Source organism: Hyperolius riggenbachi, chromosome 5, assembly GCF_040937935.1.
Source record: "Hyperolius riggenbachi isolate aHypRig1 chromosome 5, aHypRig1.pri, whole genome shotgun sequence".
In the NCBI taxonomy this organism is placed as follows: domain Eukaryota; kingdom Metazoa; phylum Chordata; class Amphibia; order Anura; family Hyperoliidae; genus Hyperolius; species Hyperolius riggenbachi.
Window position 1 is genome coordinate 12,544,771 of NC_090650.1, and position 26,105 is coordinate 12,570,875.

The 26,105-nt window shown below is 47.7% G+C and overlaps 1 protein-coding gene across 1 annotated transcript; it reads right to left on the minus strand.

Annotated features, from left to right (window-relative positions):
- Positions 1-619: 619 nt before the first annotated feature.
- Positions 620-23,837, minus strand: LOC137518706 (piggyBac transposable element-derived protein 4-like). Its single transcript, XM_068236894.1, has 2 exons — positions 22,158-23,837; positions 620-733 (listed from the first exon to the last, which is right to left on the minus strand). Exons 1-2 carry the CDS (start codon positions 23,835-23,837, stop codon positions 620-622), a joined length of 1,794 nt encoding a protein of 597 aa, XP_068092995.1.
- Positions 23,838-26,105: the final 2,268 nt, after the last annotated feature.

Here is a 26,105-nt window from a genome sequence, read left to right on the forward strand (position 1 = left end):
GCGCGCACTTACGCGCGTACGCGCGTACGCGCGTACGCGCGGCAACTTCGCGCGAGTTTCTTCTTATCATGCCTAAAGTGACTTTAGGCGTGATAAGGGCCTTTTCACCACGGTGCTAACACTTTGCACCGCTTGGTGAATCGAGCCCTTAAACTTATCATGCCTAAACTGAGTTTAGGCATGATAAAGGGCTTTTCACTAGCGTGCTAACTGTTAGCACCGCTTTGTGAATCAGGCCCAATGGCTCCAAAAACAAGCAGCTATGTGAAACAGAGCCAAGACGACCTGCTTAACCTATGTAAACACAGAGGCATTGAGGAGTACGATGAGGCAGAGAAAGCCCATGCTCCAACATCAGCGGATGCAACTCCTAGCAAGTCAGAGGATGTATCGCTACTGCCACAGGATGCAAGAGGAGGTGATGTCCAGGATGATTCGCCTAACCCAGAGATAGCATCTCTGGAAGCTGATCCACAAGTTCTGGGCTTGGCTGATTCAGAACTGCGCCTAACGCTGATTTTGGAACATCGGCAAGCCGAAAGGGAAATACGACAAGCAGCGCGGGAAATATGACAAACCAAGAGGGAATGTGCTGAGCGTCGACACCAGCTGGAGCTGGCTAAACTTCAACCGCAGCAGAATAGGTCTGCCGGAGCACAGGGGTGAGGGAGTCACTAGAATCCCCCTGGACAAGTTTCCCACTATGGATATAAAAGGCGATATAGACACTTTTCTACAGGGTTTGAAAGGTCTTGTCGTCAGTATGAGGCGCCTTGTGAGCAGTAGGCAAGGTATCTCACACCAGGGCTGAGAGGCAAGGCCCTAGAGGCGTTTGTGAGTCTTCCGCAGGAGGAAGAAGAGGACTTTGAGGCAATTAAAAAAGCCATAGCTAAATGATACCATCTCACGCCAAAGGTGTATTGTAAACATTTCAGGACATTGCAGCGAGGTCCTAATGACAGCTACTTGGACCTTGCCTATGGTCTGCGCACTAGTAGGAAGACTGTTTGGTGCACCGTAGCTGCTATTTACAGCATACCATTTGGAGCACATTGCTCACCCGCTGCCTATCGCAGCGTTAGCACGCGGCAGCGAGTTGTTATATGCAGGGCTGGATTTGTACTCTTTACCGCCCAAGGCCACTGTCACCAACAGCCGCCCCCTTCAGTATAGGTAGCCAGATGATTCCAACCCTCCTTTCCCTCCAGTATAGGTAGCCAGATGACCCCTCCCCCCTTTCCCTCCAGTATAGGTAGCCAGATGACCCTTCCCCCCTTTCCCTCCAGTATAGGTAGCCAGATGATTCCAACCCTCCTTTCCCTCCAGTATAGGTAGCCAGATGACCCCTCCCCCCTTTCCCTCCAGTATAGGTAGCCAGATGATTCCAACCCTCCTTTCCCTCCAGTATAGGTAGCCAGATGACCCCTCCCCCCTTTCCCTCCAGTATAGGTAGCCAGATGATTCCAACCCTCCTTTCCCTCCAGTATAGGTAGCCAGATGACCCCTCCCCCCTTTCCCTCCAGTATAGGTAGCCAGATGACCCTTCCCCCCTTTCCCTCCAGTATAGGTAGCCAGATGATTCCAACCCTCCTTTCCCTCCAGTATAGGTAGCCAGATGACCCCCCTCCCCGTATAGGTAATCAGAAACCCCTCCCCCTTTCCCTCCAGTATAGGTAGCCAGATGACTCCTTTAATCCCTCCTTTTCCCACCCCTCTTTCAGTATAGGTAGCCAGCTCACCTTCACACTGCAGCAGCCATAAGTGTCATTCATTTCTCCAATTGTCTTCAGTGTAGAAGCTTCCTCTTCCTTTCCGTTTCCAATCCTGCCCAAGTCCATAGCCGCCGGCCACAATGCAAACATGCACGAAGAGCAAGGTGGCTGCTGCAGCGCTCGCCTGATCTCCCTGCATTGCAGCATTTGCAAGCTTGCAAATGCTACAACAGCTTAGCCTGCTGCTTTGGTGCCCTTGCTCCTGTGGTGCCCTCGGCCATGGCCTAGTTGGCCTTGGCCTAAATCCAGCCCTGGCTATATGCAGAACGGACAGCTACCCCAGTGTCTATTACCACCCTGAGGAGACGGACAACTTGCCACAACAAGCCTGGTCTCCGGCTAGTAGGTTGCATGCCTCCTTTGCTGGCTTCTCCTATCCTGGACTGCCAGTGCCAGTCATCACATCAGGTGAGATTATTCCTGCACCAGCCTCCCCTCACACACCAGAGTCCCTCTGCGCTCTCCATTTGTGTCCTCCTACAGATCGCTCCATAATCACTGAGGCTAACCAAAGAGAAGCTCCAACCTCCATGTGGGACCTGTCCAATTCGATTACATCGATGTGATCGTTCCCCCTGTAAAAGTTACTGCGGTCTTCTATGCACACTTTTGCTTTCTCGCTGATTCGATGAGGGCATTTCAGTGTGATACAAGGCTAAAATACAATCTATGCAGTGCTCACATATTTACAAAGCAAGCTAGATATGACAGAGCAGATTCTAAGATAAAAAAGTAAGGGAGGAAATGACATCAGGATTGGCAGAGTGGACCAAGATGGCAAATGCGAGGACAAGAATTATCTTCATTTACTTTTTAAAATTTTCTGAAATCAAAACATGGACAGTAGTTATCTACTATATCTATATGTGTTGTTGTTTTTTTTTTCTGGCATAGTATGGCTGACCCCGCTGCTTTGAAGTGGATCCGAGATGAAAAACGAACTATAACAAGTAACTTGTCTATATATATCTTATCTAAAGTTTAGATAGTTTACACAGCAAATCTAGCTGCAAACAGCTTCAATAGTTTATGATTATTTATTCCTGTGATACAATGAGGGCAACCATGTTCTGTTTGTCACATTGTCACAGGCTGAGGGCTGGAGATGCTATCAGCTTGCCTGTGTGTAATGTGACAAATTCAGTCCCCTCTCCTCCCTCCTCCCCACTGCCTCTGAAATCTCTGGCTAGTAACCTCCTCTTCCTCCTCCTGCCCAGACTGAGCTCCCATGAGCCCTTGCTACCTGGGACTGAGTGCCAAGGCTCTCTAAAAAGCTGTGGGCGAGGCTTGTTTAGTTTATAGGGAATTAGAGTACTAAAACAAAACAAAAAAGTATTTGGCTTGAGGAATGCCCTATAAACAATATGAAAGGAACACAAGTATGCAATAAGTAAAAGTTTATCTCGGATCCACTTTAACTAATTGCTCTTGGAAGAACTTTTTTTTTTTTTTATTAAAATGTTGTTGGACAAATCTGAAGACAAATGGCTTGCAATTTGAATATGTATGGCGTTATTTCTACTGTCGGAAAAGGGTAATCTTCACACGTTACCCATTGTTTGTTTTACATTAGGAAGCTGTTTGTATGTCTACTGAACTGGCTAACAGAGCACCACCTTCTGTTGGCAAACAGTGTTATCGACGCAAAATATATAAATTATGCATGCCTTCACAGCTTGCCGTCACGTGATCCGCTCTTCATACAGCGCGACGTACACCGCGCCTCGTCATACAACAACTTATCATTATAATATGTCTTCAGGGATTTTACTTACCACGTTGCGATATTCTGCTAAAGCAGCAGAGTCTATTTCAAGGCAGAGGTTAAACATATATAAATACATTAACAGCCAAGCCTGGTACACATTAAAATTCGTGGCTAGAATATAGGGGCTTTTAAAAAGTTATTACAAAAACAAAAAACAAAAACAAAAAAAACAAAAAAACTTCTTTACAAAGTTTCATATCAAAGAAAACCAAGGGTTCGGACACAGGTCACACGGTAATCATTCAGAGCGAACAAAGAACGACGGAAGATCGAGTCTGTAACAAACTTATCTCGTGTTGTCTCTGGAGGCTGCTCTGACAGTGTGGAGCAGCTGGAGGAAGCTTCCTCTTCCTCTGTGGACAGTCACATCCCCGGCTCCCCTGTAGACGTGGGTCAGCGTGTTGTTTCTGGCAGTCTCCCTAGGAGGATGCGCGCAGCTCAGAGCTGCCTTTATAGGTTAAGGAGGCGTGTCTGAGGTGTGTCCGCTGATTCCTGCGGTCGGCTGACACTTGCTGCAGGGATGTTGCTGATTGGTCTGATTTTCCTGAGGGCTTGGTCTGTGCTCTATTCCTGCTATATAAGCCCCGGGCATTCAGTTACTAGCTGTCCGTTGATATTATACCTAGTCTAGCTAGTATATCAGAGCTATATATATATGCAGACACTGCCGATATATATGTACTCTAGTCAGATCAGTTATATATATTGTAAATTGTAATTGTATATCTATATATATAATAGAGTAAGTGCCTCAACCTTCAAGCAAGAAGAAGAAGTAGTACCCTGCCCCCAGGGCGTGCCTCAACCTTCAAGCCAGAAGAAGTACTTTGCATGAGAAAATGTATGCGTACTCAAACACCAAGTTTAAGGCCTCTTTTCCACGGACTGTTGAGCTGTGTGTTCAGCAAGCAGTTACCAGGCAGCAGTGAGCAAATACCAGGCAGCAACAAGCAGTTACCAGACAGCAGTGAGCAGTTGTGAGAGTTTGAGAGTCATTTCACTGCCTATCAACAGTCCATGGAAAAGAGGCCTTACCCTAGCAAGTCTGGCTTTGCAAATCTGGCCTAATTGGCTATTCATGAGGCAATGCTCATGCAAATGCATGAAAAAACCAATAGCGCAAAGCGGTCACCCTGCTACATGCTACATTAGCTAGAGTGACCAGATTTTTGTGGGTCCAACCTGGGACAGGGAGGGAGGGGGGCGGCGCCGAAAAGTGGGGAGGACTGAGGAGCGCGCAACGATGAAGACCGGGGGGGGCTGCGTCGCGCGCAACGCGCCGTGGCGAAAATGGGCGTGGCCATGACGTTGTATGGGCGGAGCTAACGTAATGATGTAACAGCGAGGCATAAGAAAGCAGTGTTTACGCCATGATGTGAACAAACGAGACTTTGCATCATGGGTGTGCAGAAACTGTGTGATGCTAATAGTATACCGTAACCACAAAGCAGCAAACATAGCCATCTATGACCATTAAATAATAAATGCAGTAACAGTTACCCCGGACACCAGAAAATAAACGCAATGGGCAACATGTCAGCACAAAATAAACGCAATGCGGGCATCATGTCAGTATAAAATAAATGCAATGCGGGCAACATGTCAGTACAAAATAAACGCAACACGGGCAAACATGTCAGTACAAAATAAACGCAATGCGGGCAAACATGTCAGTACAAAATAAACACAATAGGGGCAAACATTTCCCCAGAAAAGAAACGCAATGCGGGCAAACATTTCACCAGAAAAGAAACGCAATGCGGGCAAACATTTCACCAGAAAAGAAACGCAATGCGGGCAAACATTTTACCAGAAAAGAAACGCAATGCGGGCAAACATTTCACCAGAAAAGAAAGGTAATGAGAGCAAATTTCACCTGGAAAAGAAAGCATTTACTCACCTGGCAGAAGTCTCCTTCCTCTGGCGCGCTGCTCCCAGGACCATCTTGCTGCCGATCTTCTCTCCCGAGCTGATAGGGCTATGGCAAGATGGCGCCCGAAGCCCTGTACTGGAGACACAAATAGTCTCCAGTACAGGGCTCCGGCGGCCATCTTGCCGTAGTCCTGCTCGCCTGCCGGTGTCGGAACAGACACCGGAAGAGGAGGCTGGAGGCTGGAGCGGGGCTGCGGGCAATGAACTGGCACGGTGTCTATAGACGCCGCTGCCAGTTCATGAGGATAGAGTGGCCAGACTCCCGAGGCCGGGACGTCCTGCTGCTGAAAGTGGGACATTTCCCGGGACCTCATGCTGCCTGGGACAGCGGACCCCGAATCCGGGATGCGTCCCGGGCGATCCGGGACGTCTGGTCACTCTACATTAGCACTATCCAGGAGCGCCACAGGGAGGATTCCCAATGCCCCCTTTGTATACAACCGGGGGGACCACAGGGTCCCAGGCTCTCTCACTGCCTGGGAACCACAGCGGCACCCCGGAGGGGGAGGATGAGTGGTGCAGACGACCCCCCCAAGTGTGGCCAGCGCCGGGGAGAGCCGTCCGCACTCACCTCCCAATATTAAAAACAGGCACTTACCTTAACGTCCATTGCGTTCTGCTACATGCGCATTAACTTGGGGGCACCACATGAGAAAGGAGAGAAGCATGGGTCACCCCAAGCTTTAGAGCTCAGGGCTGGCTCACATACAGCACTCCAGAGGGGGGGGGGGAGGACAGGAGCAGACAACTCACTCCAGGGTTCCCACCACCGGAGCAAGCCATCCACCACCTGCCTCCAAAGGATACAAACTGCACAAAATGCTTTCCATGAGAAAATGAATGTGCATGTAACAGAACGCAATGGACGTTAAGGTAAGTGCCTGTTTTTAATATTAGGAGGTGGGTGCGGAAGGCTCTCCCCGGCGCTGGCCACGCTTGGGGGGGGGGCGTCTGCACCACCCATCCTCCCCCTCCGGGGTGCCGCTGTGGTTCCCAGGCAGCAAGAGAGCCTGGAACTAGTGTTGGGCGAACAGTGTTCGCCACTGTTCGGGTTCTGCAGAACATCACCCTGTTCGGGTGATGTTCGAGTTCGGCCGAACACCTGACGGTGCTCGGCCAAACCGTTCGGCCACATGGCCGAACTAAGAGCGCATGGCCGAACGTTCCCCAAGCGTTTGGCTAGCGCTGTGATTGGCCGAACGGGTCACGTGGTTCGGGCCCGAACGCGCTCTGATTGGCCGAACGGTCACGTGGTTCGGGTAAATAAATACGCGAACCACGTCATATCTCCGCCATTTCTCTGTGGGTTTAGCTTTGGGTAGGCAGGCAGGGTAGTTCGCTCTCCAGCCACGCTAGCCAGGGTCCCCCCCAGTCATTGTGTGTCGCTGCTGGGAACAGTAGTACACCGCTCGCTCAGCCACACTATATATATAGCATTGTTTACTGCCATTGTGCACCTCGCTCAGCCACGCTATATATAGCATTGTGTTTTCTGACACTCTGTGTACACGGCTTAGCCTGGCTATATAGCATTGTGTGTACTGCCACTGTGCACCTCGCTCAGCCACGCTATATATAGCATTGTGTTTTCTGACACTCTGTGTACACGGCTTAGCCTGACTATATAGCATTGTGTGTACTGCCACTGTGCACCTCGCTCAGCCACGCTATATATAGCATTGTGTTTTCTGACACTCTGTGTACACGGCTTAGCCTGACTATATAGCATTGTGTGTACTGCCACTGTGCACCTCGCTCAGCCACGCTATATATAGCATTGTGTTTACTGCCACTCTGTGTACACCGCTCAGCCAGACTATATACCATTGTTTACTGACACTCTGTGTACACCGCTCAGCCAGACTATATACCATTGTTTACTGACACTCTGTGTACACGGCTCAGCCTGACTATATAGCATTGTGTGTACTGCCACTGTGCACCTCGCTCAGCCACGCTATATATAGCATTGTGTTTACTGCCACTCTGTGTACACGGCTTAGCCTGACTATATAGCATTGTGTGTACTGCCACTGTTCACCTCGCTCAGCCACGCTATATATAGCATTGTGTTTACTGCCACTCTGTGTACACCGCTCAGCCAGACTATATACCATTGTTTACTGACACTCTGTGTACACCGCTCAGCCAGACTATATACCATTGTTTACTGACACTCTGTGTACACGGCTCAGCCTGACTATATAGCATTGTGTGTACTGCCACTGTGCACCTCGCTCAGCCACGCTATATATAGCATTGTGTTTACTGCCACTCTGTGTACACCGCTCAGCCAGACTATATACCATTGTTTACTGACATTCTGTGTACACCGCTCAGCCAGACTATATACCATTGTTTACTGACACTCTGTGTACACGGCTCAGCCTGACTATATAGCATTGTGTGTACTGCCACTGTGTACCTCGCTCAGCCACGCTATATATAGCATTGTGTTTTCTGACACTCTGTGTACACCGCTCAGCCAGACTATATAGCATTGTGTGTACTGCCACTGTGCACCTCGCTCAGCCACGCTATATATAGCATTGTGTTTTCTGACATCTGTGTACACGGCTCAGCCTGACTATATAGCATTGTGTGTACTGCCACTGTGCACCTCGCTTAGCCACGCTATATATAGCATTGTGTTTACTGCCACTCTGTGTACACGGCTTAGCCTGACTATATAGCATTGTGTGTACTGCCACTGTGCACCTCGCTCAGCCACGCTATATATAGCATTGTGTTTACTGCCACTCTGTGTACACCGCTCAGCCAGACTATATACCATTGTTTACTGACACTCTGTGTACACCGCTCAGCCAGACTATATACCATTGTTTACTGACACTCTGTGTACACGGCTCAGCCTGACTATATAGCATTGTGTGTACTGCCACTGTGTACCTCGCTCAGCCACGCTATATATAGCATTGTTTACTGACACTCTGTGTACACCGCTCAGCCAGACTATATAGCATTGTGTGTACTGCCACTGTGCACCTCGCTCAGCCACGCTATATATAGCATTGTGTTTACTGCCACTCTGTGTACACCGCTCAGCCAGACTATATACCATTGTTTACTGACACTCTGGGCTCGATTCACCAAGCGGTGCTAACCCAGTTATCACGCCTAAAGGACTTTAGGCGTGATGACCTCTTCACCACTGAGTTAGCACCGTTTTTGCCTGCACTTCGCGCGAAGTTATCGCGCGCAAAGTTTTGCGCGCGCACCCGCACAGGTGCGCGCGCAAAGTCCCATAGGGTTTAATGGGCGCATCGCGCGAAGTGCGGGGCGCTTCGCGCGCACGCACGCGGGAGCGCGCGCAAAACTTTACGCGCGGAAACTTCGCGCGAAGCCCTTCTTATCATGCCTAAAGTGACTTTAGGCGTGAAGAGGGCCTTTTCACCACGGTGCTAACACTTTGCACCGCTTGGTGAATCGAGCCCTCTGTGTACACCGCTCAGCCAGACTATATACCATTGTTTACTGACACTCTGTGTACACGGCTCAGCCTGACTATATAGCATTGTGTGTACTGCCACTGTGTACCTCGCTCAGCCACGCTATATATAGCATTGTTTACTGACACTCTGTGTACACCGCTCAGCCAGACTATACAGCATTGTGTGTACTGCCACTCTGTGTACACGGCTCAGCCAGACTATATATCATTGTGTGTACTGCCACTCTGTGTACACCGCTCAGCCAGACTATATAGCATTGTGTGTACTGCCACTGTGTACCTCGCTCAGCCACGCTATATATAGCATTGTTTACTGACACTCTGTGTACACGGCTCAGCCAGACTATATAGCATTGTGTACTGCCACTTTGTGTACACCGCTCAGCCAGACTATATAGCATTGTGTGTACTGCCACTCTGTGTACACCGCTCAGCCAGACTATATAGCATTGTGTTTACTTCCACTCTGTGTCTGCTGGGCCTGGGAACAGTAGTACACCGCTCACCTGCCACTGTATAGCATTGTGCTCTGTGTCGCTGCTGGGAATAGTGGTACACCGCTCACCCGCCACTGTATAGCATTGTGCTCTGTGTCGCTGCTGGGAATAGTGGTACTGTATAGCATTTCTGTACTGCCACTGTACTGCTGCCAGTCAGCGTGTACTGTAAGGATAAGTGAAATGAGGAAGAAATCCGGTGAAAGAGGAAGGGGCAAGGGAAGAGGTGTTTCCCCTCACGGTTCACGTACAGGCCACAGGGGAGCACCCAAGAAAACCCACTCAATACCGCCCATGTTGTCCAGGACAACAACCCTCACAGATCCAAAAGAACAGGACCAGATAATTACTTGGATGACCTCTCAAGCGTCCAGCAGTGGGTTAAGCAGCACCAGCACATCACGCACGAGGTCCGAGTCCTCAGCCAGTTACAAGGAGCCAGTGGGCACAAAGCTGACACAACCGGCAGCGACACCACGCACACAACTGCCTGTTAACCAGTCCGATGAATTACCTCAGGACACAATGGGGTATTCGCAGGAGCTATTCCCAGCCCAACAAACTTCCACCTTTCAAAGGTCAATGGAGGAACAGCCAGAAATGTTGTGCCCGGATTCACAACCATTAACTGTGGGAAATGCACCGCGCACTGAAATACAAGGCGAGTCCGAGGAGGACTCGGAAACCCAAATCCCAGAGCAAGTTGGGCAGGAGGGGTTGCAATTGCAGGAGGTCGGCCGACAAGATCTGGAAGACGACGTTGGAGTGAGCTGCGCAGAGGTTGTTCTGGGGAGCTCTACTCCACGGCGGCGGCCCCCCACAATGACATATGACGAGTATGAGGAGATGGAAGAGGAGGGTATGGACAATGTGGACAGAGACCCAGATTTTGTTTGTGAACGAGAACATTGCCGTCGTAGCAGCAGCACAGATGAGTCTGTTGAAGAACCCACTGCTGCACGAGTTTGCCTTGTGCCACAAGGTAGGTGGCGCGCAATTTCAGGCACCACAAGCGTGGAAGTTCAAGTGAGAGGCAAAAGAGGAGCAAACAGAAATCACCAGCAAGGAGGCAGGTGCTCCAAAGTCTGGGCTTTCTTTGAAGACTGCACTGAGGATGTTACCATGGCGATTTGCAAGGTGTGCAAGACCCGCCTGAGCAGGGGGAAAAGTATTAACAACCTCTCCACCACCAGCATGAGCCGCCACATGCTATCCAAACATCCCACTCTGTGGGCAAACGCGGCAGGACAGGGTACCAGCAACACTGCCTCCTTTGGGTTCACCAGACTCACCACCAGACCCGCCTCAGCAGCAGCAGTAGCCCAGCCATTGCGTGGTTCACAACATTCACAAACATCAGACGACGCTGACACTGTCACTTTCCGGAGTAGTGCTCTTGAGGTCTCCCAGTGTTCATCAAACACAACAACCAACAGCCCTTCAGTGTGCAGCCCTACGATTCAGTTGTCTGTCTCGGAGATGTTTGATCGCAAGAGGAAATTGCCAGAAAATGACCCCCGGGCCGTGGCAGTAACAGCCAGCATAGCCAAGCTTCTGGCCTGCGAAATGCTGCCATATCGAGTGGTGGAGACAAACAGCTTCAAGGGCATGATGTCAGTGGCCATCCCACGTTACGTGGTTCCCAGCCGCTACCACTTTGCGCGCTCTGCAGTGCCTGAGTTGCATGAGCACGTGGTCAGCAAAATAACCCGAAGCTTGAAGAATGCCGTTGCCTGCAAGGTTCACCTCACCACTGACACCTGGACGAGTGCGTTCGGCCAGGGTCGATACATCTCCCTTACCGCACACTGGGTGAACCTTGTGGAGCCTGGCAGCGATTCCTCACCTGCTACGGCGCGGGTGTTGCCCACGCCGCAAACAGCTGCACCGCCGTCCCTCCCACTGGATAACAACAGCAGCACCTACCTCTCTGACTCCTTCTCCTCCAACGCATCTCAAAGCTGTACCTCATCTGGAAACGCTAACCCAGCAGCAGTAGGATCGTGGAAGCAGTGCAGCACAGCTGTTGGCATGCGTCAGCAAGCGTTGCTGAAGCTGATCTGCCTTGGGGATAAGCAGCACACAGGGGAGGAAATTTGGAAGGGAATAAAGGAACAGACGGATTTGTGGCTGGCACCGCTGGACCTGAAACCGGGCATGGTTGTGTGTGATAATGGGAGTAATCTCATTCGCGCTTTAAGGTTGGCTAAGCTGACACACATCCCTTGCCTGGCGCACGTGATGAACCTAGTAGTTCAGCGGTTCCTGAGGACATACCCAGGCGTGGCCGATCTTCTGTTGAAGATGCGTCGAGTGGCCAAACATTGTAGAAATTCCAGTACTGCTTCGGGGGCACTCACCAAGATGCAGGAGCGCTTCAATCTCCCCCACCATCGCTTGCTGTGTGATGTCCCTACGCGCTGGAATTCTACGCTGCACATGCTAGCACGCTTTTGTGAGCAGAAGAGTGCAGTGGTCCAGTAAATGACGACGCAGTACCGAGGCGCATCCGGACAGCTGCCAAGCTTCTGTGGATCCGATTGGGCCAACATGTTGGACCTCTGCCAAGTCCTCCAAAATTTTGAGCAATCCACGTTGCTTGTGAGCAGTGACAACTCTTCAGTCAGCATTACCATACCACTGCTGTGTTTACTGAAGAGGTCAATGTTGAAAATCAAGGAAACAGCTGTCATGATGCAACTGGGGGAATCTGAAGGAGAAAACGATCAGCGTGATGGTACCAACATCAGGCCATCCGCCTCAGGGAACGCTGGCCCCAGCAGCTATGACGAAGAAGAGGAGGAGGAACAGCTGGAGTTGGAGCAGGAATTTCATGCCACCACTGACGAGGGCCAGAGCGGTGCACGTTGGACTTCCACAATTCAGCGCGAATGGTCAGCAGAAGCAGACCAGGAGGAAGGTGACGACTATGATGCATCACAACAACTATCACAACGCTCACAAGAGGATGATGAGGATTCTGGTAGGACTCTGGCACACATGGCTCAATTCATGCTAGACTGCATTGAACGCGACCCACGCATTGTGCGCATTCTGGACAACACCAATTACTGGGTTTATACCCTTCTGGATCCACGGTACAAACACAATGTTCCAAAACTGCTTGAAGAAAGAGTCAGACAGGTCAAAATGGAAGAATACCAGCAGGCCCTTGTGGAGACTTTAGAGAGGAGATTGACATCCTCCCCCTCCTCTAGCCAGTTTTACGCCGACAGACTGACTTCCGCAAACCCAGGACGACCAGGAGGGCAGCAAACAACGCAAGCCGCAGCTAGTGCCCAAAAGGGAATGGTATCGGCAGTGTCCTTGGAGTGGGAAAATTTTCTGACACCCATGCAGCAGCAGCCCACTGAACAGCAAGCGTGCAGATCCACCTCCAACACCGATCGCCTGGAGAAGATGGTCAAGGACTACATGTCAGATGACGTAGCTGTGTCGAACAATCCATCTGCACCCTTCAACTATTGGGTATCGAAGCTAGACACCTGGCACGAACTGGCAATGTACGCAATAGAGGTGCTGGCTTGCCCGGCAGCCAGCGTTATGTCGGAACGCTGTTTCAGTGCTGCCAGAGGCATCGTCACAGATCGGCGTATCCGCCTCTCCACAGAAAATGCAGACCGTCTGACTCAAATTAAAATGTATCAATTCTGGATTGGAAATGACTACGCAACACTCCAGGACCCCAACCAAGTAACATGACCAATGAACATCTGGGATGGTGTAGCGTTTCCGGTCCCTGTTTATTGAACCTCTCATCTGTATTACATTTATGACTGCATGGCGGCAAAAAGCATTGCTGCTATATCCGCACGCTTTTTGTCCTCATGCAAGGCCTGGGTTGTTGTGTCTCAAAAAGCATGGCCTTCTCCTCCTGCGCCTCCTCCTGTTCCATCACGTCTGCTGCTGCTGGGTTAGCGTTGCCGCGTGGTCCCTGTTTATTGAACCACTTATCTTTATTACATTTATGACTGCATGGCGGTACCTCATGCAAGGCCTGGGTTTTTGTGTCTCAAAAAGCATGGCCTTCTCCTCCTGCGCCTCCTCCTGTTCCATCACGTCTGCTGCTGCTGGGTTAGCGTTGCCGCGTGGTCCCTGTTTATTGAACCACTTATCTTTATTACATTTATGACTGCATGGCGGTAAAAAGCATGCTATCCGCACGCTTCTTGTCCTCATGCAAGGCCTGGGTTGTTGTGTCTCACAAAGCGTGGCCTTCTCCTCCTGCGCCTCCTCCTGTTCCATCACGTCTGCTGCTGCTGGGTTAGCGTTGCCTCGTGGTCCCTGTTTATTGAACCACTTATCTTTATTACATTGATGACTGCATGGCGGTACAAAGCATGCTATCCGCACGCTTCTTGTCCTCATGCAAGGCCTGGGTTGTTGTGTCTCACAAAGCGTGGCCTTCTCCTCCTGCGCCACCCTCCTCCTGTTCCATCACGTGTGCTGCTGCTGGGTTAGCGTTACCGGTCCCTTTTCCTGGAACCTCTTATATGTATTACATTTATGACTGCATGCCGACAAAAAGCATGTTACCTGTGCAAAGAAAACAGACATTTCCCGCATTTAAAGAGACTCTGTAACATGAAAAACATCCCCTGGGGGGTACTCACCTCGGGTGGGGGAAGCCTCGGGATCCTAATGAGGCTTCCCACGCCGTCCTCTGTCCCACGGGGGTCTCGCCGCAGCCCTCCGAACAGCCGGCGACTGTGCCGACTGTCAGTTCAATATTTACCTTTGCTGGCTCCAGCGGGGGCGCTGTGGCGACTTTCGGCACGGAAATAGACGGAAATACCCGATCTCCGTCGGGTCCGCTCTACTGCGCAGGTGCCGGAAACTTGCGCCTGCGCAGTAGAGCAGACCCGACGGCGATCGGGTATTTCTGCCTACTTCGGCGCCGACAGCCATCAGAGCGCCTGCGCAGGAGCCAGGAAGGTAAATATTGCGTCACCGCTGTACGGAGGGCTACAGCGAGACCCCCGAGGGACGCAGGACGGCGTGGGAATCCTCATTAGGATCCTGAGGCTTCCCCCACCCGAGGTGAGTACCCCCCAGGGGCCGTTTTGTCGTTACAGTTCCTCTTTAAAAGACAGTTTTCCCTTTGAAACTTTAAAATCGATTTTCTCAAAAACTATAAGCTCTTTTTGCTAAATTTTTTTTCCTCTTGTACCCACTCCCAAGGTGCACATACCCTGTAAATTTGGGGTATGTAGCATGTAAGGAGGCTTTACAAAGCACAAAAGTTCGGGTCCCCATTGACTTCCATTATGTTCGGAGTTCGGGTCGAACACCCGAACATCGCGGCCATGTTCGGCCTGTTCGGCCCGAACCCGAACATCTAGATGTTCGCCCAACACTACCTGGAACCCCGCGGTCCCCCCGGTTGTATAAAAAGGGGGCATTGGGAATCCTCCCCGTGGCGCTCCTGGATAGTGCTAATGTAGCATAAACTAATTCCCGCAGGGCGATCGTTTTGTGGTATTGGTTTTTGGACCCGGCATAGTTTGGCATGCGAAAGCAAATGCATATTTGCATGAGAATTGCCTCATGAATAGCCAATTAGGCCGGATTTGCAAAGCCAATCTTGCTAGGGTTAAACTTAGTGTTTGAGCACGCAAACATTTTCTCATGGCCTACTTCTTCTTCTTGCTTCAAGGTTGTGGCACGTACTCTATTAGATAGACAGATGCGGCGTATGCTACGACGCGGGTTGGCTAGTTGTATATTATTTGTCTATCTGAGTATGACCTCGGCTCGCTTAAGACTCTGTCTCTGTCTCTTCCTACTTGTACTACAGTCATCTGATTTTCGGGTCTGACCTCGGTCTGTTCCTTACTCTGTTTCTGCCTAAACCCCTGGTACCTCAGCTCTGTTACGTGTATGATTTATTGGCTATCCCTGACTATCCGATATCTGCATATGTGTACACCAAGCATCCTGTACTCAGGCATTAATTTACAACATCGTTAGTGATGGCGTGCATTTACATAACTCGATGACTCGACAGATAATTCACACACGCCACTAAAAAATGACACATCTCCTTCTTTTCACCCCGCCACACTTCCTGGGTGCTTCAGTCATGATCTACCGCTTGGAGATGCATACCTATGAAACGGCTGCCGGGAGATTTGGGCACAGGGTAAAGCCGTTAAAAGGCTTATCCTGCTCCTGCACAAGTCCCGGTGGCGTTAATTACTATTTCCCCTCCATGCCGCCGTGGATAGTAGGTGAAAGATGTAATTCGGCTTCCAGCTATTGCTGGCGGTTGTATTACAGTGTTTTTGTAGTAATTTGTGCTTCGTTTTTTGTCGGCGCCCAAATCACTCGTTGAGTGCCGCTGTGGCCGTAATTCCTATTACGGACTATGGTGGCGCATGCTGCGCCCAAATCTCCTGTGCTGTTTTTCATTTGGAGATGACTGTATTGGACCCCTGGAAGGAGGATTACAACTGGAGGGGTCCTTGCAGAAGGCACACTAAGGTTGCTGGTTGTACTAGGCCAGGGCTGCCCCAGTAGGTTGATCATGATCTATCGGTAGATCGCGACCGCTTGCTGGGTAGATCGCGGCCTCATGGCTGCGTCCCATGAAATTTTGCAGCCGGCAGCTGTAGAACGCGGCCCATCACATTCTGCTGCTGGCCGTTAGTCTCGATCGTGGCCAATCAGGGGAGGAGAGAGGCATGGCTGAGAGGCCAGGGCCGGTTCTGCCATGACGCAGTGTTATGGCTGGGAGCGGCGCTGGAAGCAACACTTCCGCCTGCCCTCACACTGCCCACCAGAGCGCTCCCTCAGCCGCCGAATTGCACATCTGCCATCCAGGCAACCGCGACGTGTGGAGACCAGGACAAGCCAAAGACACCACCGCTGGAGCTGGAGAGAGGTAAGTGGTAACATATGCCCGGCTCCTATATCTAGCTATTTATACTAAAGCACATATACCTAGCTAACCTATACTGAAGGCACCTATACCTAACTACCTATAGGGTGGGGGGGTTAGTAAGTTTAGGATTTGAAACGTTGGTAGATCTCCTGGCCTCGGCAAAATTTAAAGTAGCTCGCGTGCCGAAAAAGTGTGGGCACCCCTGTACTAGGCACTTGGAAGGAGTGTTAGAATGGGAAGTGTGCTTGCAGGAGACACAAGGATGAATGTGGCTGCATTGGGCAATGGGCACCTGGAAGGTGGATTAGAAATGGAAGGGTCCTTGCAGAAGACACAAGGATGGATACGGCTTTATTGGGTACCTGGATTAGGACCCAGAAGGACCATCAGTGCCCTGAGTAAACTACAATATAAAGGAGCCTGTCAGAAGAGTATGAATGATCTCTTGCTGGCAGAAGTTGTGTCCTCAGCACTCTTCAATAAGCTGAAATCAGCAGTTAGGAAGTTTTTGGTGCAACTTTAATATCATTCCACAGGACACATAGGCTGATGCCTGAAGGTCCTACCTCTGCAGACTAAAGGGACTGCAGCAGAAGCCTTGCTGTATCCAGGCAAAACTGGTGGAAAGCATGGAACCTGCTGAGGTGGACAGGACTTGGATTTACAGGAGCAAGGTAAGTATATTCAGGTAAGAATCACGAGATTATGGCTTGGGCAGTGCTGGATGTACCATAAGATACTCTAGGTTCATGTCTACAAACACCTGATGATGGAAAGGTGGCTCAGTCCCCTCCTGAGTGCCACCCTCACTCCTTCCGTATGCAGAGGTTACTCACCTGACACTCGGCATTCCACTGATGAGATCTCCCATCAGTCGGGAGCACCTCTGACTACCTAATGCTAAGGGGAACCTTTGGCTACCTAATACTAAGGGGCACCTGTTGCTACCTATAATGGGCAAGAGAAGTAAGGGAGACGTGACAGCTGGGACAGCAAGCACACTTGTGGTGCGGTTCGGCAGGTGTCTGTAGGGTCATGGAGAGCAAAGTCTAGGGTGCCAGGACATCTGTGCCTATAGGTTCCTGTGATGTAAATCCCTGCCTCGGCATGGGAGTAGCTTTTGAGATGGCTACAACTCAGAAGCCATCTGTGACAGGTTGATCTTGATAGACATGTCCGTTTTTTGCTTTTTTTTTATCAACCTATGGAACTTTGGTTTGTGGAGACCCTCTGTAGGATAATGTCTTTGCCCAATGGGCGGCTTGATAACTAACTTATCAAAGAGTGAAACAAGCAATAAGAAAGATGAAATAACACGAGAGACAAACAGATGAGGACAACTAGATTTGGGGTTTTTGCCTCGAGAGGAGAAAATGATTCAGATAATTATGAATAACATTTATCCAGAATTTTCCGAAAACCGCTGCCTTTATGAAAAACAATTGCCAGATGGCATACATTATCATTCTTTCTCTCCTTTCACAAAAGCAGCATTAATTGCAGAGCCGCCCCAGGCTCCACTCAGCTCATCAGTATGATAACACTCCATGACCCTGATTAACCATCAGTCTACTCAATTAAAGGGATCGTTTAGACATTCAACCAATCATTTGCCTGCAGAGCCACCTGGGCCTCAACCAGGGGCTCCATTTCTAACATTCCCTTGCCCTCCCTCGTCTCCTCGTGGCTTTTTAACATATCTCCAAAAAGACGTAATTGAATTAAATAAAAGCATCTCTTTTTTTTTTTCGAGGGCAGCTGCAGCATCTTCTGTTTGTGGTACGTCAAGCCTTCAGCGTTAAGAAGAACCGCATATGCTCCAAATTAGCAGGTCGAAGAGATGAAACAGTCGATGATAGTATTTTAGTGCCAGCGTGAGAAACAGCTCACAGCTGTGCGCAATTTACAATTAAAGGATTTATCAGGCCGCGATTGTACGGGCGAAATCAAGTGATGAGAGGTCAGTTAGTGAATTAGACCAATTAGGGACTTTTACAGTCAAATGATCTGTCTTATTACCTATTGATGGGACGCCCGCCGTCCTAGCGTCACGCCGGTCACCCTTCAGAAGGTGCTTAATGAAGTGGCGTACTTTTTTTTTATATATTCCAGCAGTTTGATGTAAGGCACTTAGCAGGTCTGTGGAACACGAGAGATGTCACGTTAGATGAAACGTACGCTGTGAACTTGTGCGGGTGGAACGTAAGTTCGTGGTGTAAAACGGTTTGTGCTGTCTAAGAACATAAATAACCACAATCGGGTCCATTCACAAAACTTATTCTATGAATGATCTCTGCTAGCTTCTTGTTCACCACAGCTATAAAATATATTTCCAGCAATTCCCAAGGAGCATAGGGGAAAAACTCTCAAAATAAGCAATTTCTTATTCATTTAACTTTGTTATAACTTTTCTCACCTTATTTGCAATACTCATTTTGCTTGTTGGGTACTTTTTTTTGAGGGGGGGAGGGGGGCCACAAAGGGGGCACGATGGCAAGCTGGTGGGGCCCATTTTAGTGATCAAAATCAATGTTTGTATGGCAAGCTTTAGATATTTTTTTCCTTGCTCAGATGATAAAGTCAAGGCTAACTAATTCAGCACTGAACTAGAATAGTTACCTACAGATGTACTTGGCTAGCTGGCTGGTATGCTTTAATCCTACTTGAAAAGCAAGCTGCTCCTGTGTGGACAGATCACAGACAAATCATTCCAACCCCCAGCCTGCATCTCACGACTCTACAAGCAAGGGAAGGGGGAAGAGGCAGGAAGGAGAGAAATACTGTGTGTGTTTTTCCTTACCTTAGTAGCTAATCATTGCTGGAGACCAGAGCTTGTATTTTACAGACAGGAAGTTTTGAATCAGGATCATTATCCTGTTTTTTACAGACTCTCTCCTGTTCACTGTATACTGCCGGAGCATCGAAACAGTTAACTGTATGTTAGTGAGCAGGAGGGCACTCAGAGGGGCACAGTGATTCCTGGGAGGGAGGAAGTGCCCCAGTGTAGCTCTACCCATGTTTATAGATAAGAAGAGATAAGAAGAAATAATCTGCCTTCATCTTAAAGAGAAGGTCCAAGGAAAATAAAAAAAAAGATCTATTTACCTGGGGGCTTCCTCCAGGCCTTGGCAGTCATCCTCTGCCCTCAGCTCTGCTCCAATCCGGTGTCCCGGGGTCCCCTCCGCTGCAGATGCCGACCTCACTGACGTGGTCTGAAGTGTTCTGCATGGGCGCAATAGTTTTGCATGTGCGCAGAACACTATAGACCATGTAAGCGCGATCGCGAGCACAGTAGATGCCAGTTGGCATCTGTAGCGGCGGGGACCCTGGGAGACCGGCTGCAAGTGGAGCTGCAGCAAGGAGCATATAGGCTGCCAGGGGCTGGAGGAAGCTCCGGGTAAGTAGACCTTTTTTTTTTAAAAAAAAAACTCCTTGTTTCTGTCCCTAACCAGTTCGCGTCCCTGGGGTTTTCCCCCTAAAAAACCCAAGCAATTTTCTACATTTCACAGGTCTCCTATTCATTAGCCAATAACTTTAGCAGTACTTATCACAAATAAATGATCTATACCTTGTTTTTTTCGCCACCAATTAGGCTTTCTTTGGGTGGTACTTTTTGCTAAGAACTATTTTATTTATCTATGCATTATAATGGAAATATGGTGAAAAAAATGTAAAAAGTAATTTTTCCTTAGTTTGCAGCCATTATAGTTTGAAAATAAAAAGTGTTGCTAAAGATTAAACCCTCACATTTTATTTGACCTTGTGTCCTGGTTATTACAACATTTAAATTATGTTCCTAGTACAATGTATGGCGACAATATTTTATTTGGAAATGAAGGTGTATTTTTTCCATTTTTTGCTTTTGCTTTTCTCATTGTAGTTTATCAGTAATTAAAAGCCAGTATTTGTATTATATAACAGTAACACGCCCTCATGGTGTACATATTTAAAAAGCTAAGTCCCTAAGGTAACAATGTATGTATTCTCTTTTCAATTCTGTTACTTTTCTTTCTTTTTACAAATGTTTTACTTTGGCACAGGGTATATAAAAATAATAATTGTATTGCTTTTGATTCAGTTTGTCATGAAAAAAAAATCAGTTGACATAGTCCTTAGCCCTAATATACCTCAAATTGTATTCTCTTGCTTGTCACGGTTAAAATGATACCCCATATACATAATCAGGTAGCTATTTGGGCTCACAGCAGCCTCTTCACCACGAGTAGCACCAATGACTTTTTCAAGGCCATTTTTTTCACCAGATGTAACATTGTCATTCTTTCTTATCAAAGCCCCTACAGCATCAGGACATTCAATACACGTCACAAATGTCACCATTCTGAAAACTAGAGACCCAGGTCTACTGAAATATTGCCATTTTGTAACAGTCGCACTTATGCATTTTTCATGAAATTTGAACGTAACATTGAAAATGCTGTTTTTTTACAGGTTTTTTCACTTTGCAACGAAAATAAAGTCAGGTGACATAGGCCTTAGCCCTAATATACCTCAAATTGTATTCTTTTGCATGTCACGGTTAAAATGATACCCCATATACATAATCAGGTAGCTATTTTGGCTCACAGCAGCCTCTTCACCACGAGTAGCACCAATGACTTTTTCAAGACCATTTTTTTCACCAAATTTAACATTGTCATTCTTTCTTATCAAAGCACCTGGAGCATCAGAACATTCAATATATGTCACAAATGTCACCATTCTGAAAACTAGAGATTCAGGTATACTCAGATATTGCCATTTTGTAACAGTCGGACTGATGCGGTTTTCATGAAATTTGAACATAACTTTGAAAATGCTGTTTTTTACAGGTTTTTTTTCACTTTTGTCATGAAAATAAAGTCAGGTGACATAGGCCTTAGCCCTAATACATGTCAAATACATACGTATATTATATATATTATTTACGTCAAATTCTATCTTGCTTTTCAAGATTAAATTGGTACCCCTTTAGCTTTCTGGGTGCATAGTACACCATTACACTCAAGGTGCGCAATGGCTTGTAATGTACAGCAAGGTTATGTAATGTACAGCATAAATATATGATTCCCAAATGACAAATAAATTATAACTCACCACTGGAGATCTATGAGGCAGCATTAGATGGGAGGGATGAATTGAGCCAATCCAGGAGTTAGAAGCTGGAGAAGGGTAGTCAGCCAAGCCAGGGTCAAAAACCAGAGAATGGTCATCAGCCAATCCATGGGTCAGAAACCAGAGAATAATCGTCAGCCAATCCAAGGGTCAGAAACCGGAGAATGGTCGTCAGCCAATCCAGGGGTCAGAAACCAGAGAATGATCGTCAGCCAATCCAAGGGTCAAAAACCGGAGAATGGTTATCAGCCAATCCAGGGGTCATAAATCGGAGAATGGTCGTCAGCCAATCCAGGGGTCAGAAACCAGAGAATGATCGTCAGCCAATCCAAGGGTCAGAAACCGGAGAATGGTCGTCAGCCAATCCAGGGGTCATAAATCGGAGAATGGTCGTCAGCCAATCCAGGGGTCATAAATCGGAGAATGGTCGTCAGCCAATCCAGGGGTCGGAAACCAGATGACAAAATGTATATAGTGAACACAGTTTGAAAAAGATGAATCGCTAATAATTTTGAACTGTGTGGTACACTTTAAAACAGCCGTTAACACAGAGGCCTGGTTTTGATGGGCACTTAGGGCAGTGGTATCTGGAGTCCCTTCTGATGTGGTGTTTGGTACACACTTTACATCTTTTTTGAGGATATTTTTTTAATGGATTAGAGGGGAGTGACACAGGGAAATGCCTATCGCGAAGTCTTACCACATCTTCACAATCCAGAGAGTCTGTGGGGTGCGCAGTATTAGCAGGTTCACCAATCAGTGCTGAAACCACATCCTCCTGGAACTTGATGTATGTGTCCGCATTGCCCGATTCTTTGTAGATGACAAAAGCATTGTACAATGTCATCTGCAGGAGATGAATTCCGACTTTTTTGTACCACGCCTTGGTTTTTCGGTGGACTGCATATGGTTCAAGCACCTGATCAGAGAGGTCGACACCCCCCATGTACTTGCTGTACTCTGCAATGGCTACTGGCTTTTGTTGCGTTTCTCCCTGAGATACCGTTGTCACTGTAGCCTCCGTGTGAATTGTGGACAACATGAGTACGTCCCTCTTGTCCCTGTATTTTAGTGCCAAGAGTTCATTACTTCGGAGGCTGAAGGACTCTCCCTTTTGCAATTTTTTGTGTAGGACCTGCTGAGGCATTGCTTTCCTGTTCGGCCTCACAGTACCACATGCTGGAGTTTCAGATGCATACAGGAATTTAAAAAGCGGTACACTTGTGTAGAAATTATCTACGTACAAGTGGTACCCTTTGTGCAGAAGTGGATTAAGCAGGTCCACAACAATTTTTCCGGTGGTACCCAAGTATGATGGGCATCCAGCGGGCTCAAGCACACTGTCTTTCCCTTCATATACATTAAAAGCATATGTATATCCAGTCCTGCTCTCGCAAACCTTATATAGCTTAACCCCATACCTGGCACGTTTGCTGGGGATGTACTGTTTAATGGCTAACCTGCCATGGAAGGGAACCAGGGACTCATCCACTGAAATGTTTTGCTCAGGCTTGTATACCTCACAAAACTTTTTGTTGAGGTGATTGAGAAGAGGCCTTATTTTAAATAAGCGGTCACGGTCTGGGTCATCAGAGGGGAGATCGTTATCATTATTGTTAAAATGCAGAAATTGCATGAGCATTTGATAACGGCCCCTGGTCATTGTTGCCCGGTAAATAGCCATCCAATGTATTGGTTTTTTGGACCAATACATTTGGACTTGTGGTTTCCATGTAATGCCCATGTTGAAAGTCAGGCCAAGGAAAGCTTTAAGCTCAGTGATGGATGTGGGCTTCCATTTTGATTTGTAATAAGAGGAAGGATGATCAGCCAAAAATTGTTGAGCATAGATGTTAGTCTGCTCAACGATATATTCCAGGAACTGGTCAGTAATCAGCAACTGAAAAAAATCAAGAGGTGCCATATTTGCGGTCTCAACTAATAATCCGCTGCTTGCGGTAAAAGGGGGGATATTGGGTTCTTCCATATTTGGAGTAGACCATACAAGATCACACATTTCAGGTGGTACCTGAGTGTCTCTCCGAGGTACCTTTCGCCTTCTATTCTGCCGTGGCCTGGTGGCACTTTGACCGCCCTGACTGCTATGGCTGGTTGCTGCAACAGTGTCCACTGCTCTCCCTTCTCTGACACCTGATGGCCCTTCTTCACCCGAATCACTCTCGCTGATGGCCTTAGACTGCACCCTTCTGCGGACTTTCTGCGCTGGTCGCCTTTCGGACTCAGATATAGAGTCGCTATCGGAAATCGACTCTGAGTCATCTATTGGTAGCCACTCAGCGCCCTCAGATTCCTCCCCACTTGTGCTGCTGTTTTGCAGGAAGGCGCATGCCTCTTCTGCCGAGTAAAACCGTTTGGTCATTTTAGTATCGGGTTTGGGAAAGGTAGGTAGGTTTTTTTGTTTGTTGGTGTTTTTAGATAGGTAGGTAGGTAGGTAGGTAGGTAGGGCAATCTATACCCCAGAAACGTAAAGTAAACCCCAGAAAAGTTTTTAAAAAGGTAGGGGTTTTTTAGGTATAGGTAGGTAGGGCAAAATATATACGTATAACCTATATATATCTATTTATATATATATATATGTAGATATATATATACATACACACACGTTAAACTTAAGTAAACCGCAGAAAAGTTTTAAAAAGGTGGGAAGTGGGTAGAAGGGCTTAGCTTAGGGATAAGCTGGCAGGGTATGGGAGATACAGGGTTAATGGCCTAGGTATGGGGTATAATACTATATAATTTTAATCAAAAAACACTAAGCTCACGATCAGCAGATCAGCAGCTCCTGTCACATCAGAATCCCCTCAGAGACAGAATGACAGGTTTCTGAGGTGACAGAGCTACTGTAAATAAATGTTTGTAAACATTTTATTAAGATTTTAAGAATGATAGCTGCTATTGGTCATAGCAGCCATCATTCACAATTTCAAGCATTTTGATTGGCTTATGGGAACACTTTCCCACTCACCAATCACTGGGCAAAAAGAGACACTGGGGGGCGTGCTAGGATCAGGCTTTATTGATAGATCATAGCTTCAATGAATGAAGCAGTGATCTATCATATATTAACTTTTATTAACTATATTGATTGGTTGTAGGAATGTATATTCCTACATACCAATCATTCCTACAAGCGAAATCCGCGTGATCGCGCGCGTGCACGCGCGCAATCGTGCACAGCATGCAAAAAACCATCTATTGTTTACATTTTTAATGAATGATCACAGCTGCGAGGTGCAGCGGTGATCATTCATATATAGGACATTTGGATTGGTTAAAGGAACGTTTGTTCCTATACTCCAATTCATACTCTATCAGCGGGTAACGCCGGCTCGTGCACGCGCACGTGCGCGCGCACGGGAAGCCCTGACAGCCGGCAGTCTCATAATCACGTCGTCTGGCTTTCACAGGCATATGCCAGCGACGTGATTATACTGTATGTGGGACACAAACTGGCTAAAATATTTCTATTACAGGAGAATTTAGCGTAATTTCACTGAACCAAATGTTCAGTAACTATAACATTTGTCTTTAATTGTGTGGTTAAGGACTGTAATTTTACTGATCCAATAAACAAAACTCTCATAGATTGTGATGCGTTTCTCAGGACTAGGTTCCCTCTTCATCAGGCATATAAAGAGAATAAAATCTCCCATGAGCCCTAGCAAAGCCTAGCGACTCAGGGCCCTTTCAGTTTTTTTACCGTACCCCACCGTCGTGCAATAAAGGTCTATGGAAAATTTCATACTAGGACGCTACGGCAAGACGAGATGTTTTTGCCGCATCCCCGACGCAGGGCCAGAAAACGTAACCGCGCGGTATCTGTGGCGAGCTGCAGCGGATGTCATGCTAGGCTATGGCGACGCGTGCAAGCGTATTTTAACAATATGATTCCGTGTACTTCCTGCATACCCGAAACAGGAAGTGACAGCAAGCACGCGTCAATCCCTGCTTGGGCAGTGGCCAGACAGCGAACACCGCGCTATTGCAGGTCTGTTTTTGATGGTGCAACAATGCACCACATTGCTGACGCTCTTAACCTCACCATTGAGTTGTTTCCCTGAGAGGAGGTACATTTCCCTTTACCTTCTCTATTTTTAAACTGCTTTTAATAATTGAATTTCACTTTGGCGCCTCTGAACCACGCACATAACCACACCACCTCATGTGGAGGACATATCCCGTTGTTGTTTTGTCCATAACAGCAGTGAAGGACTTTTTAACCTGAGTGGGATTGGATTTTGTTCTTAGCATACTGTGTGGCCACTGCTGCAGCACACAAATGTGAGCATAATTATTTACATACAGTAGTCTTAAGAAACTTACTACACTAATTTGGCTTTTGGCTTCCTCCCACGTTCCCCTTCCCCCTTTTTTTGATTGGACTTAGGAGACTTGAGGCGAAAATAAACTAATAACGTAAAAGATTGTATCCATCTTCCTTCTCCTAAAGATGACTTTTTAAGATATTCCACAAGTTTATTTTATGTGTAAATCTACTTTTTAAGTTTTAACTGTTTTATTATTTTTGCTCAATGACACATTCATTGAAGTATGCCAGAGCTAAAATCTATGAACTATTGACCCTTTTATCTCTTTCCTGCTCTCAGAAGCCATTTTCTGCTAGAAA

What these genes read in the sequence shown, in the direction of transcription:
- LOC137518706 (XM_068236894.1), bottom strand. Translation starts at nt 23,837, where the DNA reads ATGACCAAACGGTTTTACTCGGCAGAAGAGGCATGCGCCTTCCTGCAA. An exon ending in CTCTGGATTGTGAAGATGTG is followed by an intron (nt 734 to 22,157) that starts GTAAGACTTCGC and finishes CAAACCCTGTAG; the next exon opens with AAAAGTGTCTATATCGCCTT.